At 52.5% G+C, this 18,057-nt stretch overlaps 1 protein-coding gene across 2 annotated transcripts in view; it reads left to right on the top strand.

Moving 5' to 3' along the window:
• The first annotated feature begins 17,575 nt into the window (after nucleotides 1–17,575).
• Nucleotides 17,576–18,057, top strand: part of MTMR12 (myotubularin related protein 12) — a 62,823-nt gene continuing 62,341 nt past the window's right edge. For both annotated transcript variants that reach the window (XM_034773449.1, XM_034773448.1), the window contains exon 1: nucleotides 17,576–17,792. In XM_034773449.1, the coding sequence (XP_034629340.1) occupies nucleotides 17,718–17,792 (75 nt within the window). In that variant the 5' untranslated portion in view covers nucleotides 17,576–17,717. The remainder of the gene's footprint in view (nucleotides 17,793–18,057) is intronic.

The following is an 18,057-nucleotide window of genomic DNA, read 5'->3' as shown; positions in this document are numbered from 1 at the left end:
CTACCCACCTCCAACAGATCCAGCTTGGAATCACCTATTGTGGAATGCACATGAGCAATCATTTGAAGAAGAAAAGACAGTTACCTTTTCCGTAACTGGTGTTCTTTGAGATGTGTTGCTCATGTCCATTCCACATCCCGCCCTCCTTCCCCATTGTTGGAGTTGTCTGGCAAGAAAGAACTGAGGGTGGGGGGAGCACGCAGTGCCCCTTATATCGCGCCATGGTGGTGCCACTCCTGGGGTCACTAGGGGCGCTCCCCTATGGGTACTGCTAGGGGGAAAACGTCCAACACCGGTGCACGTGGTGAGCACAGACACACATTGTGGAATAGACGTGAGCAACGCATCTCAAAGAACACCAGTTACAGAAAAGGTAACTGTCTTTTCTGCTGCCCCTGGTTCACACAACAAGAATAACAAGAGATCAGCTTCTGAAGTCTTTTTCCACAGCTCACCACTAGATGTCAGGGGAGAGCTCATTCAGACTCTGCTTACAAATCTAGTCCACATACAAAAACCAAAGTGAAAAAGTTTACAGACAAAGTGATATAATTGAAAAACCAGGTGATCCCTCCTGCATATAATGCTGCATACCTCTTGATCCATGCTTCCAGGGCCAAGACCCTTTTAATGACGAATCTGATTCAGTTTATGACCACATAGTGGCTGATGCAAGTTTTAATGGATATACAAATGAACAAACAATTCGGACAGCAGCAAATTATAAACAAGAATCATCCTGCTCAATCATTTCAAAACAATGTGGAATATAATCCCAGCAGTTGAATCAGAACAGCTTGCTCCTTCATACTGGTGGAAAAGGTGGTGTTCCTCCCTGCACTCCATCTACAGCAGCAGAAATTCTTTTAACACTTCGGTTCATTCTGCACATGCAGTAGCAAACAGGTCATTTTGGAGAATCATCCATTCAAAAACAAGAAATAGACTAACAGGGCTTTGGAGCTGCGCTCCGGCTCCATTCCAGCTCCAGGCAAAAACAAGAGGCTCCTGGAAGCAGCGGCATGTCCGTTCTCCGGCTCCTGCGCGGAGGTGCAGCCAGGCTGCTCTGTGCGCTGCCCTGTCCATGGCACCGCCCCCGCAGCTCCCATTGGCTGTGGTTCCCAGCCAATGGGCACTGTGGGGGTGGCGCTTGGGGCAGGAGCAGCATGCAGAGTGGAGCCCCCTGGCTGCCCATACGCGTAGGAGCTGGAGCGGGGCTATGCCACTGCTTCTGGGAGCTGCGTGGAGCAGCCCCTGACCCTGCTCCCCAGCTGGAGCACCGGAGTGGGGCCATGCTACTGCTTCCTACACGGAGGCATGGCCAGGCGGCTCTGTGCGCTGCCCTGTCCACAGTCCCGCCCCCGCAGCTCCCATTGGCTGCGGTTCCCGGCCAATGGGAGATGCAGGGGTGGCGCTTGGGGCAGGGGTAGCATGCAGAGTGGAGCCCCCAGGCTGCCCATATGCATAGGAGCCGGGTGGGGCCATGCCGCTGCTTCCGGGAGCCGTGTGGAGTGGGCCCTGACCCTGGTCCCTGGTCCCTGGCTGGAGCACTGGAGCAGGGCTGTGCCACTGCTTCTGGGAGCCGCATGGAGCAGTCCCCCAACCCTGCTTCCCGGCTGGAGCGCCAGTGCGGGGCAAGCCCCAGATCCCGCGCCCCAGTGGGAGCTCGAGGGCTGGATTAAAACGGCTGGTGGGCCATAGTTTGCCCACCCCTGCACTAGTTAAATACCCCTACTCTTTAAAAAAAAATTGCAACTTATTTACAGTCTGAATTTGTCTAGCTTCAGCTTCTAGTCACAAGATTTTGTTATATCTTTGTCTGCTGGAATGAAGTCCTTTCTACTAGTAAAATTCTTCATCACCTGTACATACTTATAGCCCATAATCAAGTCACTTTTTAACCTTCTCTTTGATGAGCTAAATAGATTGAGCTTCTTAAGTCTCTCATTCTAATGCACATTTCCCTGATTTTGAATAATTTTTGTAGCTCTTCGCTGAAACTTTTCTAATTTTTTCAGTGTCCTTTTTGAAGTGTGGATACCAGAACTTGACAGAGTATTCCAGTAACAATCTTACTAATGCCATAGATGGAGATAATACTCCTACATGATATTCCGTTGCTTATACATCCAAGGATTACAGTAGCCTACCTGCACCTGATTATGCACCTAAGTCCTTTCCAAAGTCACTTCTTTCCCTCATCTTGTAAGTGTGACCTGGATTAATTTTTCCCTAGATGCATGACCTTGTATTTGGCTGTATTAAAACATTATTTGCTTGCACCCAGCATACCAAGCGATCCAGATCACTCTGTATCAGTGACCTGTCTTCATTATTTATCACTCCGTCAATCTTTGTGTCGTCTGCAAACTTTATCCATAATTTTATGTTTTCTTTCAGATTATTGATAAAAATGTTAAGTAGCATAAGGCCAAGAACTAAACCCTGTGGGACCCTGCAAGAAGCACACCCGTTCAGTACTAATTGTCCATTTACAATTATGTTTTGAGACCTCTCAATTGGCCAGTTTTCAATCCATTGATGTGTGCCATTTAATTTGATTTTGTATAGTTCTTCTTCGAGTGCTTGCTCATGTCAATTCCATTCTAGGTGTGTGCGTGCCCACATGTGCAGTCAGAGATTTTTGCCTTACTGGTATCCATAGAGTTGGCAGTAGTCCCCCCTTGAGTGCCGCACTTATGCGTTGGTATATCAGGTACTGCTAGGCCCTACGCCCTCTCAGTTCCTTCTTACCGCCCATGGTGGTTAGTCGGAGTGCCTTTCCTTGCATAGCAAGAGCTAGCGGTTTTGTTTCTACTGACTTCGAGCCTTAGGGCCTTGTAAATAGTTTGTTTATAGTAGTCAGTGTTAAGCAATTGTTACATGTTAGTAGTTAGAAGTTAGTGTCCCACTGGGGACTTCGTTCCAGGCAGGGCTTGCCCCGGTCCCCCAGGTTTAAGCCCTGTGCAGACTGTAACTGGCTTATGCCTGTAAGTGGCCCCTATAACAGCTGCCTCAAGTGCTAGGGGGAATCACACATAAAGGACAAATGCCGTATTTGTAAGAACTTTCGGCCCCAGACTCAGAGGGAGCGGGATATTTGTTTGAGGACTCTCCTCATTGAGTCAGCCCTTCGTCCAGCTTCTGAGCCGTCCCGCCAAGACTTGCTGGGTACCTCGGCCTCAGCGTGCAGTGCACCCCTGGCACCAGGCTCTGGCCAGCACCACTCCCCATTGCCAGTGCTCAAGAAGAAAGCAAGGAAGCACGGCTCCCCGGCACCAGGCAAGAAGAGCCATGGAAAGAGACCCAGTTTGGGCCGCCCAGTCACTCCGGAGCCACATGTCTGTGCCTCCCTGGCCCCTTAAAAACGTCCACCATCGACTCCCAGGAGCGGCAGGGGACCCAAATCCCTGACAGCACCGAAGCCTTCCCAAGCTCCCCCGGCACTGTGAGAGCAGAGGCCTCACTCATGCCACAGGAAAAGGAAAAGGCTCCCCACAAGGGCAAGCCAGTTGCTCAAACCCGTCAGGGGGCAGTGGAGTGCCACCAATCCCCTGAAACAAGACAGTGCTCCTCACCTCTGTGCCGCAGTTGGCCAGAGTCGCAGCCCAAATCCTCTGGGGCTCACCTTTGGTCACTGGCACTGTGATTGCGGTCCCCACCGTCTCGACACAGATCACCTAGAGGGAGGCGCCCATTTCCATACTACCGGCACTGTTCACCCTCTCACCGGTCGTCCTCTCGGCACAGATCTCGATCGCCTGCCCTGTGGGAGCGGTTCCCATCACATCTCCGGTCCCCCCTGCCCACATCTCCTCAATACTGGCACTGATCCGCTCATTCCAGGCACCAGTCTCTGGCGGTGATGGTCAGCAGGCAGATACAGACATCGACGGCCCCACCGTGGTCACCGGAAGGGGATTCCTCCGGCATGGAAGGGCAGTTCAGCCCCTCACCCAGACTCCACCAGTGCAATTGGGCACCTGAGGCCACGTCAACATCGACGGTGCTGCCTTGGTAGCATGGCCAGTGGCCAGCGCAGTGGCCTTATTGGAGCGCATGGTGAGTGCCAGTCATGGCAATGCACCCTTCACACCGCTCATCTGCTGCCATCTCGAAGCAACAGTTGGCGGCACTGACGGCACTGGGCTTGGTGCATGAGATGTGCTCAGAGGTCGAGGCAGAGGAGACTGCACCCTGCCATAAACCTCCCTCCCCAACAGTGGACGATGCCCCAGGGCCTTCCCCGGTGGTACAGTCATAATCTTCATCCCCGGATGAGGCAGTCATGGGACACTTAAGGGCCAGACCACCAGACGATTTTAAAGAACACCAGGCCCTGCTTTGACGTGTGGCCGAGAACTTGAGCCTAGAGGTGGAGAAAATGGCCGAGCAAGCAGACTCCTTGTTCAATGTCCTCTCAACCTCTATCCCTGCCTGTGTCGCACTACCAGTGGATGACAGAGTCCTCAAAATTTCCAAGGCTGTCTGGCAAACCCCGTCATCCATCCCTTCCACCTCCAAAAGGGTCAAAAAGAAGTACTTTATCCCTGCCAAAGGGTTAGAGTATCTTTATACCCACCCTTCCCCAGGCTCATTAGTTGTCTCTGCAGCCAATGAAAAAGACAAGCAGGGGCACACCGGCTCAACTCTGAAAAACAAAGAGGCCAAAAGACTGGACTTGTTTGGGAGGAAAATTTATTGAACTGCTAGACTGAAATTTTGGGTGGCGAACCACCAGGCCCTCCAAGACAGATAAAATTTTAACTTATGGGACTCCCTTCTTAAGTTCAAAGAGTTCCTCCCACAGGGTTTAGCCCAAAAATTTGGTACCCTGGTGGAGGGGGGCACCACGGCGACTAGGTACTCCCTCCAAATGGTGCGGAACGCGGCTGACTCGGCAGCTAGGGTAGGGTTACCATATTTCCACAATCAAAAAAGAGGACACTGGGGGGGGGGAAGCCCCGCCCCCATCCCTGTCCACTGCCCCCCTCAGAACCCCAACCCCCCCTGCTTCTTGTCCCCTGACTGCCCCCTGATGAGAACCCCCCACCCTAACTGCCCCCCTAGGAGGGGGTTTGTGTGGGGGGAGGAGGTCTGGGGTGCAGGTCCTGGGCTGGGGATTAGGGTGCAGGAGGGGTGCAGGGTGCAGGTTCTGGGATAGAGTTTGGGTGCTGGGTGCAGGCTCCGGGCTGGGGCAGGGGGTGGGTGTGCAGGAGGGGGTGAGGGGTGCAGGCTCTGGGATGGAGTTTGGGGGTGGGAGGTGGTGCAGGCTTTGGGAGGGAGTTTGAGGGCAGGAGGGTGTGTGTGGGAAGGGGGAGGGAGTTTGGGGATAGGAGGGGATGCAGGGGTGAGGGCTGTGGGTCTGAGGATGAGGGGTTCATGATGCAGGAGGGGGCTCAGGGCTGGGGCAGAGGATTAGGGTGCGGGGGGATGAGGGCTGGGGCTGAGGGATTTGGAGCATTGGAGAGGCTCAGGGCTAGGGTGGAAGGGCAGGGTAAGGGCAGCCTGTCTTCCCATTAGTGGGGACACTAGGACCCAGGGGCAGCAGACAGCAGTTGCTGCTAGCTCTGGCAGTACAAGCAGGCAAGGGAGAGGCAGGCAGGGAGGGAGGCCCACGGAGGGGATGCGCGGAGGAGGCCGGGGACCCATCCAACACTCCCCTGCTCCCTGACTGCCCCCCACCCCGGACTCCCCTTACCATTCTGGCTCCACATGTAGGCAAAACACGCTGCCTGATGGGTCGGTTTGTGTGTTACACAGGGCTGCAGGCAGAGGGAGGGGAGAGCAGGGGAGGGCTCTGGCTGCTGGAGGCCAATGGGAGCAGCTCAATCGGCCCAGCCGCCCAATCAGCAGCCACACTCTGCATGGAAGGGAGGGAGGGAGGCGAGGGAGAAAAAACCCCCGGACATTTTAACCTTGTTACCAATTCCTCCCTGATGGCTATTTAGAGATGCAAAAGCTGGACATGTCCGGGGAAATACGGACGGATGGTAACCCTAAGCTAGGGTAGTCTCATCAGCGGTGGTTATGAGGCCCAGCTCCAGGCTTCAGATCACCAGCCTCCTGCAAGAGATGCAGACCTTTATCCAGGACCTCCCATTCGATGGGAACGGTCTTTTTTTGGAGCAGATGGATGCCAGGCCACATGGGTTGAAGGACACTCGGGCCACGCTTTGCTCACTGGGTATGCGTATGCCACAGTCTGCACGGAAGCAGTTCTGGCCGCCCCCACCCTCAAGGCCTTGGCAGCCTCATCCGGGGTCTGCAAGGAGAAGGGATAAGGATGTAAGTTTCAACTGCTACCGCCCTTCCTCCTCCTGCTCACTGGCGCAGTCCAGCCCAGCCAGGCAAAGCATCCCAGGGGCCAGAAGCACTCATTTTGAGGGTGTGCTTAAGAGCGACACCCCAGTCAGCTCCCAGGATCCATCCCATTCTTTCCTCAACCCTTTTCGTTCCTACTATTCGGCCTGGTCGTGGTCACCTTGGACCGTTGGGTGCTGGACATAGTGTCACAAGGCTACACCCTGCAGTTTTCAGCCACAAAATGTATGGTGCCACTGGCTGCTTACCTGAGACGATTGGCTCATCAAGTGAAGGTCTCAGGAACAAGTGCAGAGAACCTTCAATCTGGTGCGTTCCACTTGCCGCAACCTGGGCCTGTTGATAAGAAAAAATCCACCTTAAAGCCAGTCTAACAAATAGAGTTCATTGGGGCAGTTCTCGACTCCATGCGAGCCAGAGCCTTCCTTCTGGAGGTGCGTTTTCAGGCCATGTAGGAGCTGATCGCCCATGTGAAGAACCATCTGCTCACCATGGTTCACACCTGCTTGAGGCTGTTGGGCCACATGGCCGCCTGTATGTACGTGGTCAGTCATGCCAAGAAGCTCTCTGCCTTTGGGACTTTTGTATGTGGCAGGCCATTCATCTGGTAGCCATGCATCTGCCCGTGACAAGGAACATGTTTGCAGAACACCTTAGCAGGACCTTCTCATCTCGCTGCGAGTGGTCACTGCATCTGGAGGCAATCAGTGTGATCTTCCAGAAGTGGGGGACTCCCCAGGTAGACTTGTTCACGTCCTGTCAGAACAGGAAATGCCACGTGTTCTGTTCACTCCGGGGGATGGACAGGGGTTCCCTGTCAGACGCTTTCCTGCTCCCGTGGTTGGGGGCCCTGATGTATTCCCTCCTGCCAGTGCCATTGATCCACAGAGTCCTCGTGAAGATCAAACAGGACAGGGCGAAGGTTATCCTGATAGCCCCCGAGTGACCTTGCCAACACTGGTTTGGCATGCTGCTGGACCTTTTGGTAGGTGCCCCACTGTGGCTACCATTCTGACCGGACCTGCTGTCCCAGAACCATGCCAGCCTGCTGCACCCAAACCTGGTGACATTGCACTTGACAACATGGCTACTGCATGGCTGAATGTGGAAGAGCGGGAATGCTCAGCCTGGGTTCAACAGGTCTTGTTGGGTAGCAGAAAACCCTCCACCAGAGTGACTTACTTGGCCAAGTAGAAAAGGTTCAGGTGTTGGGCTTCGGAACGACGTATCCGTGCCGAGCAGGCCTTGCTGCTGGTGATCTTGGATTATCTTCTGCACTTCAAGCTCCTGAGCTTGTTCCTGACATCGATAAGGGTCCACCTGGCCACTATTTTGGCTTTCCACCCTCCGTTCCAAGGCAGGTCGGTCTTCACTCAGGTCTGGAACATCTCTACCCTCACATCCGGGACCCTGCTCCTCCCTGGGACTTGAACCTCATGATGCCGAGTCTCATGGGGCCCTCCTTTGAACCTCTGGCTTCCTGCTCTTTTTTCCTTCTCTCCTGAAAGGCTTCATTCCTGGTTGTGGTAACATCTGCCTGCAGGGTGTCTGAGATCAGGGTGCTTACTTCAGAACTGCCCTATACAGTATTCTACAAGGATAAGGTCCAGCTGCAGTCGCAGCCGGTGTTCTTGCCCCAGGTAGTTTCCCAGTTTCATACTGGCCAGGACATATACTTACCAGTCTTCTTCCCGAAGCCTCATAAATCAGAAGAGGAATGCAGGTTGCACACCCTGGACGTCAGGAGGGCACTGGCCTTCTACATCGACAGGACAAAGCCATTTTGCAAGTCAACGCAGCTGTTCATTGCAGTGGCACACAGAATGAAAGGTCGCCCAGTGTCTGCTCAAAGGATTTCGTCCTGGATCATGGCCTGCATCTGCTACTGCTATGAGCTGGCAAAAGTACCTCCACTAGCAATAGTCACGGCACACTCAAGGAGAGCGCAAGCATCATCAGCGGCCTTCCTGGCTCAGGTGCCAATCCAAGAGATCTGTAGAGCTGCTACTTGGTCGTCTGTCCACACGTTTATGTCCCATTTTGCACTTACCCAGCAGGCTCGGGACAATGCTGGCTTCAGCAGAACAGTGCTGCATGCTGCAAGACCGTGAACTCCGAGCCCACCTCATAAACAGTGTCAACAGAGTCACCTAGAATGGAATCGACATGAGCAAGCACTTGAAGAAGAAAAAACGGTTACCTTCTGTGACATTCTATACCTTGGGGGAGCGTGCTGTAACCCCCATATTCCTCTTTTTCATATAATCGTGATCTTACATATAAAGGATGCCTTGTAAGGTATCAGGGGAAAGGTTATGATCTGCTGAAAGTCATTTCTCTATCCATATATGTATATCATTAATGCATATGAAGTTATGAGAATTGTGCAGTATGGTTGTCACTAAAACATGCTGTAAGTTGGGGGAATCAGCCAGATATTAGCTCCCCAGAGGCAACAGCAAGGAAAGTAACCAACACCCTGGCAGTGTGTCAAACAACCCATCAACTGCCATTGTCCAGCAAGGGAGCTACAATGCAATGACTCACCTGCATGAGGCCACACCAGGGGAATTGCTCAACCTTGCTTGGAGAGATTCAGTAATGCTCACCTGACTCTGAATGGGGGCGGGGGGGCAAAGCCAAGGGGAGGAAAGGACATGATAAAAGGAAGAGATGTTTGCCATGCTCTTCCTCTCTCTTCCACCTACAGACACCACATCAAGCGACTCAAGTGCTGATCAAAGGGGAGAGTCTGACTGAACAGCAACCAGCCAGCCTGTGGTGAGAAGCATCTAAGTTTGTACGGACATTGAAAGTGTTAAGATCAGCTTAGAATGTGTTTTGCTTTTATTTCATTTGACCAAATCTGACTTATGTTTTGACTTATAATCACTTAAAATCTAGCTTTATAGTTAATAAATCTGTTTGTTTATTCTACCTGAAGCAGTGCGTTTGGTTTGAAATGTGTCAGAGACTCCCCTTGGGATAACAAGCCTGGTACATATCAATTTCTTCGTTAAATTGATGAACTCATAGAAGCTTGCAGCGTCCAGCAGGCTTAACTGGACACTGCAAGATGGAGGTTCCTAGGGTTGTGTCTGGGACCAGAGATATTGGCTAGTGTCATTCGGTTGCAAGTAGCTGGGAGCAGCTTACGTGCCAGAGGTTGTGCGTGAACAGCCCAGGAGTGGGGGTTCTCACAGTAGATCAGGGTAAGGCTGGCTCCCAGAGTCAAGGATTGGAGTGACCTAGCAGATCACCGGTCCAGAGAACACCAGAGGGGAACATCACACCTATGTTTTCGTAACAGTTGTTCTTCGAGATGTGTTACTCATGTCCATTCCATTACCTGCCCTCCTCCCCCTCTGTCGGAGCTGCCAGAAAGAAGGAACTGAGAGGGCATAGGGCTGGCAGCGCCTGATATACTGATGCTAAGTATACTGATATATTGTACATAGACGGGCACTCCAGGGGTTGCCACTGCCTACCCTACGGATACTGCTAAGGCAAAAATCTCCAACAACCGTGCACATGGGCACGCGCACATCTAGAATGGAATGGACATGAGCAACACATCTCGAAGAACAACAGTTACGAAAAGGTAGGTAATTGTAATTACGTGGGTAGTCCTTTTAGCCCTTTTAAAATGTTAGCATAACATTAGCTTTCTTTCAGTCCTCTGGAACTTCCTCAGTGCTCCAAGACTTATTGAAAATCATCACTAGCTGTCCAGAGAGTCCTCAGCCATCTCTTTTAAAACTCTTTGATGCAAGTTATATGGATCTGCTGATTTAAAAATCTCTAGGTTTAGTAACATCCTTCTAATAGTTGGAATGGAAAGTATTTAATCATCATATGACTCCATCATCTGGCTTTTCCCCCCAAATAAACAAAAATATTTATTGAACACTTCTGCCTTTTCTGTGTTATTGATAATTCTACTATTTCCATCTAGTAATGGACTCATACCATTATTAGGATTCCTTTGTTCCAAATATACTTTAAAATTTTCTTATTGCCTTTACTCTGCTGGCTATAGACTTCTCCTTGTGCCCTTTGGTGGTTTCCCTTATCAATTTTCCATAATTCCTAGCTTCTGATTTATATACATTTCTACCTATTTCACCTTTTCCCCATTTATTTACATATCTATCTATCTATTTTCACTTCCCCTCTAAGCTGTTTTCACTTCCTCTCTAAGCCATGTTATTTTTTAACCAGTGTGACTTTCTCTCTCACTTGTGGGATTGTGGATTTTTTGGCATCTAGTAAAATGTTCTTAAATAGTGCTCAATTATCATACACAGTTTTATGTTGAAAGTCTTTCTCCCAAATGACTTGGTTCATAATTGTTTTCAGCTTTGTGATCAAGTCATGATCACTTGTACCTAAGCTACCATTAAGTTTTAGTTCTGTGATCGATTTTTCTTTATCTGTCAAGAAAAGCTTATATAAAATCCCCCCCACAAACACACTCCAAGTTTGATGCAACATTTCTTGAATACATTAATTATCATCTATAATAATTAGAAAGTCTTGTGGCATGTGTCACTCAGATTGAACTCTCCCATGATAATGCAGCTTTTTTTCCTACACATTATAGAAAGGTGCTTAAGAAGCTGATCATCCTGCTTTCTAGTGTGATGTGGTGGTCTGTAGCCGACACCGTCTACCCCATCTTGTGCTTTATGTATCCATGTCCTAAATAGATAAGAATTCAAGATCATCTGTTTCCAAGGTGTTAGTGATTTGGAAACAGGTAATGCCATTTTTGAGAGAGAGTGCCACAACCCTTCCCCTTTTTTTTTTGTCCACTCAATCCTTCCTAAATAGATTATAAGCAGTGATTTTAACATTCCAATCATGCAAATCTTCCCACCAGGGTTCAGCAATACCAACTGGGTAGACTTATGCTCAGAAAGTGAGCAATTCCAATTCCTCTTGTTTATTACCCAGGCTCCTAGCACTGGTACATAGGCAATTAAAGAATTTCTTCTCTTTAAGTCCTTTTGTGTCTTAATTAATTTTGCTCTCATCACCTCTATTTTATGCTACATAAGTGCTTATTTGTTCCCTCTTTTCACCCTTTTTTTTTGTTGCTTGTCTAGCCAGCCTGTCTCGAAGAAGATTGGTTCCCCTTCTACTGAGATGGAGGCCATCCAAATTGTACAGTCTCCTCACCCCATTGAAGGTGGACCAATGTTCCACAAAATGAAAACACACTCTACTTACACTACTTACCTAGCCAGTGGTTCACTTCCAGAATCTTCTGCCTTCTGTCTTCCTTTGCTCATAACACAAGAATGAGCTCCAAGATCACTTGGATGTCGTCCTTCTGCAATCTGAGTTTCCTGAAGTCATCTACAATTGGTGAGGTATCCCGCAAAGCAATGTTGTTAGTGCCGACATGCACCATTACCAGTGGATTCTGAACTTCAGAAGCCTGTCCAATCTTAGTGACACATCTTGTGTCTTGGCTCTGAGAAGGCAGCACACCATAACGTTCTTTCAATTTTTCTTAGTATAGAATTCCCAAAAAGGATAGTCTTGGAGGACTGGAGATCTCTTTGTGAGCACACTTGATTTTCGACAGGGTTGAGCTGAGCAGTCCCACACAGATGGGTCCCAAAGTCCTCTTTGTTCTATTAAATCAGCTGTTTCAGTGCTGAGGACCAGGTAACTATTGGAAATTTCTAGGTGTGTGGACTTACCAGAGAGAAGAGGACCAGGAGTCACAGCCTGTCCACCCTTGTGTGCCTCCAACTGTATAGAGTGCTGCCTTGTCCTCTTACCGCTGGTGGTTAGAACTGCCAACCCTCCTCTCAGATGTCCTGTGTTTCCTTGGTAGACAGTTCCTTTCTTCCTTAAATCTGAGGTGGTAATGGTTCCCAACTCTGGTTGGTCCAAGAACTCCTCAGCCTCTCTGTGATGCCCCATAGTGTCTGTACTTGCCCTTTCAAACCAAGAATCTTCTTCTAGCACAGCCATCAATTTACACGTCAGACCCAGGAAGTCCATTCTGTCTTCAGGGTGAAAAGAAAACATCCCACATCCATTGCAGATCGCAGCCACTGGCCATCATAATACTGAGCATAGAACTGTACCTGGCAAGCAAGGCTCTCACATTCCCCTTTGAAATTCCACTGTTTGGCTGCTCAGAAGTTTGCCTTGCAAATGACAAATACTAAGACCTACTGTCCAGCACTACCTCCTTGCTAACAGGGAAAGATTAACTACTCAAAGACTTCAAACATCTGGCATGTCAAAGACCCAAGAATCTTAGTCACAAGGCCTACACCAAAACACATAGATCTTTCTTACCTGTCCTAGTTAGGGGCCTATATCCCAGCTATACAACCCAAGAGATAGACCTTAACATATGGATGTGAAAACTGGAAATCCACTGAGGGTATAGACAGATGGCTAACCGTCTTTGAAAATTGTCAGGAAAATTCTAGGCATTAAATAGAATTAATGTATAATTGGGGGATGCACACTTTATAGCTTCTGCAGGCTTTGGCTTGCAACACCAGGGGATTCATGCATCCTTCCAATGCCCCCACAAGCTCCTTGTGTACCACTCTCCCATTTCCATCTATTTCAGGGACTCTCTGCATTCTCCCCACTGGCAGGGGTTCTGTGACCCCTCCCGTTTCCCCCTTCTTTCCTCCATACCAGCAACTCTGGTTGCCACCCCTTTCCCTATGCCAGGGGCTCTGTGTCTCCTCCTTCCCCACTTCTCAGAATCCTCCAATCTCCCCCCCCCCCCACGGGGTTCTGTGTGCCCCCATTCACCCCACCATATCAGGGTTCCTCAGTGACCCCCACTAAGGTTTCTGTGTATCCACCAAGCCCTTTCTCCCATACTAGGGTCCCCCAGTTGTTGCATACCAGAGGTTCTGTGTGCTCCTGTAAGAGAGTGCAGTCACCTCATGTGAGTGCCCCTGGTCGAGTGTCTGCATGCCTCCAATTTTTTCTCTGCTTACAGTGCCCCTCCCCCCCCTCCCCCCCCCCCCCCCCGCCCCGTCTGCCACTGTGCATGTCAGGCAGGTCTTTGGTGACTCAGCCCTCCAGCCAAGTCACACTCTGTTCATGTGCAAAACAAACCAACCCCTTTTTGGGGTACACAGTCCAAAATGTCCCCAATGTCCTGCAGCCCTTTCTGGGCTCAGTCTTCTAAGACAGTCCATCAGGGCCCGCCACCGTATCCTTGGTTGGTGTGTCCTTTTCTGCAGCCCTCCCTGGGCTCGGTCTTTAACCAATCCAACAGGACCCATCACAGGACTCTTGCTTGGTTCGGTTAGGTTGTAAGGTTCCTACTCTGGAATTGAGCAGCGCCCCGAGGGCTTCTTCCTTGGGGACTTGAGTCCTCAATGACCCCAGCCTTCCTGTTGAGCCACCCCTCTTGGACTCATTTTGCTGACCACAGCTTCCTGCTGAGTCAGTCCCAGTGCAACCCACTTCCCTGGGGTACCACAGTTGTAATTCCCTGACTTAGGGTGTAGCCACTTCTCCCCAGTGGCTGGTGAGGGGGAGACCAAGTCGCACCCAGTGCTCCGGATTCCAACCCAGGGACCCTTTAAGTATAGCAGTCTCCTGCTGCATCCCTTTACTAATTGCTGCTCTATGTTTCCTTGGGCCATTTCCCCATAGTCTGTCTTAATTGAATCCCAGCAGCCAATCAGTAGCTCTTTCTTCACTCCCCTGGTCCCTACCAGTAACTGATCTGTCCAGCCCTTTCAGCCCCTGCTGTCAGCCAGAAACACCTCTTACTTCCGCAATTCCTGCCAGCAGACTGAACTCCTCCTAGCCCTGACAATTCTTTTATATGAGCCTGCTGCGCCCTGACTGACTGCATCCCACGCCGCTTCTCTAGGCAGCTTGGAGAACCCTCTCTGCTGCCCTTTTCTGGGACAGCATGTAGGAGGGTCAGGAGCAGGGCCGACGAGAGCGGGGGAAGCCGGTACAAATTACTGGGGCTCCGGCGGTCTGGAAGGGGGGCCCGAGGCCCGGCTTCCCCCCCATCTCGTCGGCCCTGTTTAGCCGGTCTGCCCTTGCTGGGGGGGCCCAAAAAAATTCTGGGCCCGGCTTCACCCCCCTCTCGTCGGCTCTGTTTAGCCGGTCCGCCCTTGCTGGGGGGCCCGAAATTTTTTTTCAAAGGGGCCCGAACCCGCTCTCGGCGGCCCTGGTCAGAAGGCCTTCAACAGGGGGCCTCAGGGCCTAATCCAGCCCGTCATAGTTCCTCTCCTCTGCAGTAGATCCCCCATTCTCTCCACCATGCCAGGGGCTTTGCTCGCCTTCATTCCCCACAACCCCACATCACAGTCCCCATTCTCTGTATCATGCCAGGGGCTCTATGTGTCCCTCCTCTGACCCCTATGTTAGGGTTACCATATTTCCACAAGCAAAAAAGAGGACTCTGGGGGGGGGGAGGAGCCCCGCTCTAGCCCCGCCCCTGCCCCACCCCCATCCACTCCCTCCCACTTCCCACCCCCTGATTGCCCCCCTCAGAATTCCCAACCCCCCCTGCTTCTTGTCCCCTGACTGCCCCCTCCTGAGAACGCCCTACGACCCTACCTGTCTCCTGACTGCCCCGACCCTTATCCACACCCCCACCCCATATTCACACCCCCACCCCCAGACAGACCCCCGGGGACTCCCATGCCCTATCCAACTGCTCCCCGCCCCCGACAGGACCCCCAGAACTCCTGACCCATCCAACCCCCTCTGCTACCTGCCTGCCTCGACCCCTCTCCACACCCCTGCCCCCTGACAGTCCCCCCGAACCCCAGACCCATCTAACCCCCCCTCTCCCTGTCCCTGACTGTCCCAACCCCTCTCCACACCCTTGCCCCCCTGACAGCCCCCCCCAACTCCCGACCCATCCAACCCCCCCTCCCTGTCCCCTGACCAGGGCCAGCTTTAAAGAGCCCAGGAATCGGGCTGCGCTCCGGCCGGGGTTGCGGGGTTTGGGGCCGGGCTGGAGGTGCTCGGCCGGGGGTGCTGGGGCCCGAGCTGGGCCGGGGGTGCTGGGGCCCGGGCCGGGTCCAGGGTGGGGGTGCTAGGGCCCAAGCCAGGCCGGGTCCGGGCTGGGGGTGCTGGGGCCTGAGCCGGGCCAGCGCTGCTGGGGCCCGAGCTGGGCCGGGTCTGGGCTGGGGGTGCTGGGCCGGAACCGCTGGGGCAGCCAGGCGCTGCTCGGCCAAGGCCGCACCTCCCCGGAGCTCTCCTCCTCGCGCCCCCCCCCCCGCCCCAGCTTACCTGCTGCTGCCTCCCGCTTGCCCCTGCTTCTTTTCAGACTTCCCGCGAAGATCTGATTTGCGGGAAGCAGGGGAGGGGGAGGAGCAGGGGGCGGAGCGTTCAGGGGAGGGGAGGAGGGGGAAGACAGCTGCGGGCCAGACAGCATGGTAAGGCTGCAGGGAATGGGGGGAGCCGGGAAGGGGCTTTGGGTGCCCAGTGGCTCTTGGCCGCCGCTTTTCTATCTATAAATAGCCGACCGGGGGGAAATCCCAGACATTTTTAGATTTTTAAAAATCCCCCCCAGATGGCTATTTATAGACCGAAAAGCTGGACATGTCCGGGGAAATCCAGACATATGGTAGCCCTACCTATGTATCTTCCTTTCCCCTAGATTGGAAGGAAGAGATGGACAGATGGTGCCCTCTCTTTCCTGACTGGAACAGGCTCTGAGGAGGCAGGAAGGAGGAAGGAAGGAATGAAGTCTTCTGTCTCTTCTCCCTTATCTGACTTGTGACTTTCAGCACAGAAAGCAATTATTTCTCTTCTGTCATTCAGGGCGTTAACACGTTAAACTCTATTGGGAGGATGAGCAGAGTTATTGTTATGCTGCAAGATGTTAATGAGATGAGTGTGATGAACAGATGACTGTGAGTCCATGTGTCCCGTGTGTTTCCACTTAGGATATTCCAATTGTCCCCAAAACCAATAGGGTCCTGTTCACTGATGCCTAGAACATTCCCTGAAATGTTGGAAATGATCAGATGCAGAGTTCAAAGGTTACCATGGAACATATATACATACAGAGAAACACCATTGAGTTGACAAGCCTTGCAAGTTCGACCAACAAATTTTGAGAATTGTCAGAGAGTTAACCTCGCTCCAAAGTTATCTAGAAAATAAGATGAAAATATCTGGGACGTGTTAAGAATGAAGCCAGAGCATCTGCCAGGTGCAATGGTAGGAACACGAAAAAGGAGCTGACTGAAAGAATCCTTCCATCAAACAATACTTGGAGAGGGAAAGGGTGGGAAACCTTATGGGATTTGCTAACAGAGGACATGCAAAGTGCAGCCTAGGATCGACAGGGATGGCAGAGCCTAATTTGTGCCCTAAGCGAGGTCTGAGACGTCTGATGCAGGAAGGATTATTCTAAATGACATAATTGGCATTTATTAAAGAATTGGCTTGCTGCTTAGCGAAGTGCTGGAAGAGCTCAGCTCTTGTGGGCTTGCTGCTCTCATGTCTACACTGCAGTAAAAGACCTGTGGCTGACCTGGGTCAGCGGACAGCCTGTGGGGCTATAAAATTACAGTGTGAACATTACCGGTAGCGCTTGCGCTGGAGCTGCAGAATCCTGAACATGCTACAAGTTTATATCCCCGCAGCCCGAGCCCCGCGCTGCCGGTCTATTCTGGTAGTGTAGACAACCGTGGTGAACATTCTCTGCCCTCCAGGCTAGAGCAGATTTGCATTTTGGGTGTTTTATTTCATGTTACAAACAAAACCGCCAAACCTGCACTGGCCCGAGCCTGGCACTGGCACGTCTCTTGCGAGTGGGGGAGGCTGCGGAGACTCTCCTCATTGGAGAAGAAGGGTTAGTGGGGTACAAACTGAACAATAACCATTAGTCACAGCAACACACGGACCGACCACTTCCAGGAGCGACGTCCAACTCCACCTCCAGGAGCTGCGCGACTAGCCCAGAGCAGGCAACTCCATCGGCCAATCAGCGGAGCGCTCAAGGAAGCTCCACTGCTTTGTCGGCTGAAGCTATGTCCGTCTTGTTGTTCAAACGAGGCCGGCGCTAGGACCCAGTAGTGAGCTCCGGCCTCTCCCCATGTTAGCCAATCCGAGCAGGGGATCTGGCTGTTAAGGCGGGGCTGAATTTGATTGACAGCGAGCAGGGTCCAATAGTGAAGCGGGACGCTGTGAGGCGGTTTCCAAGAAAGGGCCGGCGTTGAGGGCGGGAGAGGTGATGTCGGGCTGGGGCGGGAGCCGCCATGGGAGGGGTTAACTACGTGAGCCGGAGGCGGGCGGCGCTGCAGCCGGAGGAGCCTGACGAGGAGTCTTGGGAGGAGCTGGTGCCGCCGCCGCCGTCGTGCCCGCTGGCTGGCACCGCCGCTGGGAGCTGGGGCGGGCGGGAAGCGCCCGGAGCCATGTTGGGGAAAGGGGCCGGCGGCAGCGGGGCCAAGCCCGCCAAGCCTTCCTTCGTGTCCTACGTCAGCCCGGAGGTGAGGGGGGCGGGCAGGCTGGGCGAGAATGGGGGGTTGGGGGGTGGGGGAGGCGGCGCGGGGCACCGGCTGGGCGGGGGCCAGGCGCGGGCGAGCTGGGGCGGAGTAGAGGCCCGGGAGCTGCACGTGGGGACCGGGAGCGTTGGAGGGAAGGGGGAGCGGGGGGGGGGGCGGGCTGGCTATCTGGGGGAGGGCTCAGCTGGGCTCGAGCTAGCTGGCTAAAAATAGCCTGTGGCTGTTGCTGCTTCAGCGCCCCAGGCCCGGG

This window comes from Trachemys scripta, chromosome 6 (assembly GCF_013100865.1).
Source record: "Trachemys scripta elegans isolate TJP31775 chromosome 6, CAS_Tse_1.0, whole genome shotgun sequence".
In the NCBI taxonomy this organism is placed as follows: Eukaryota; Metazoa; Chordata; order Testudines; family Emydidae; genus Trachemys; species Trachemys scripta.
This window is presented reverse-complemented; position numbering and strand designations above follow the sequence as displayed.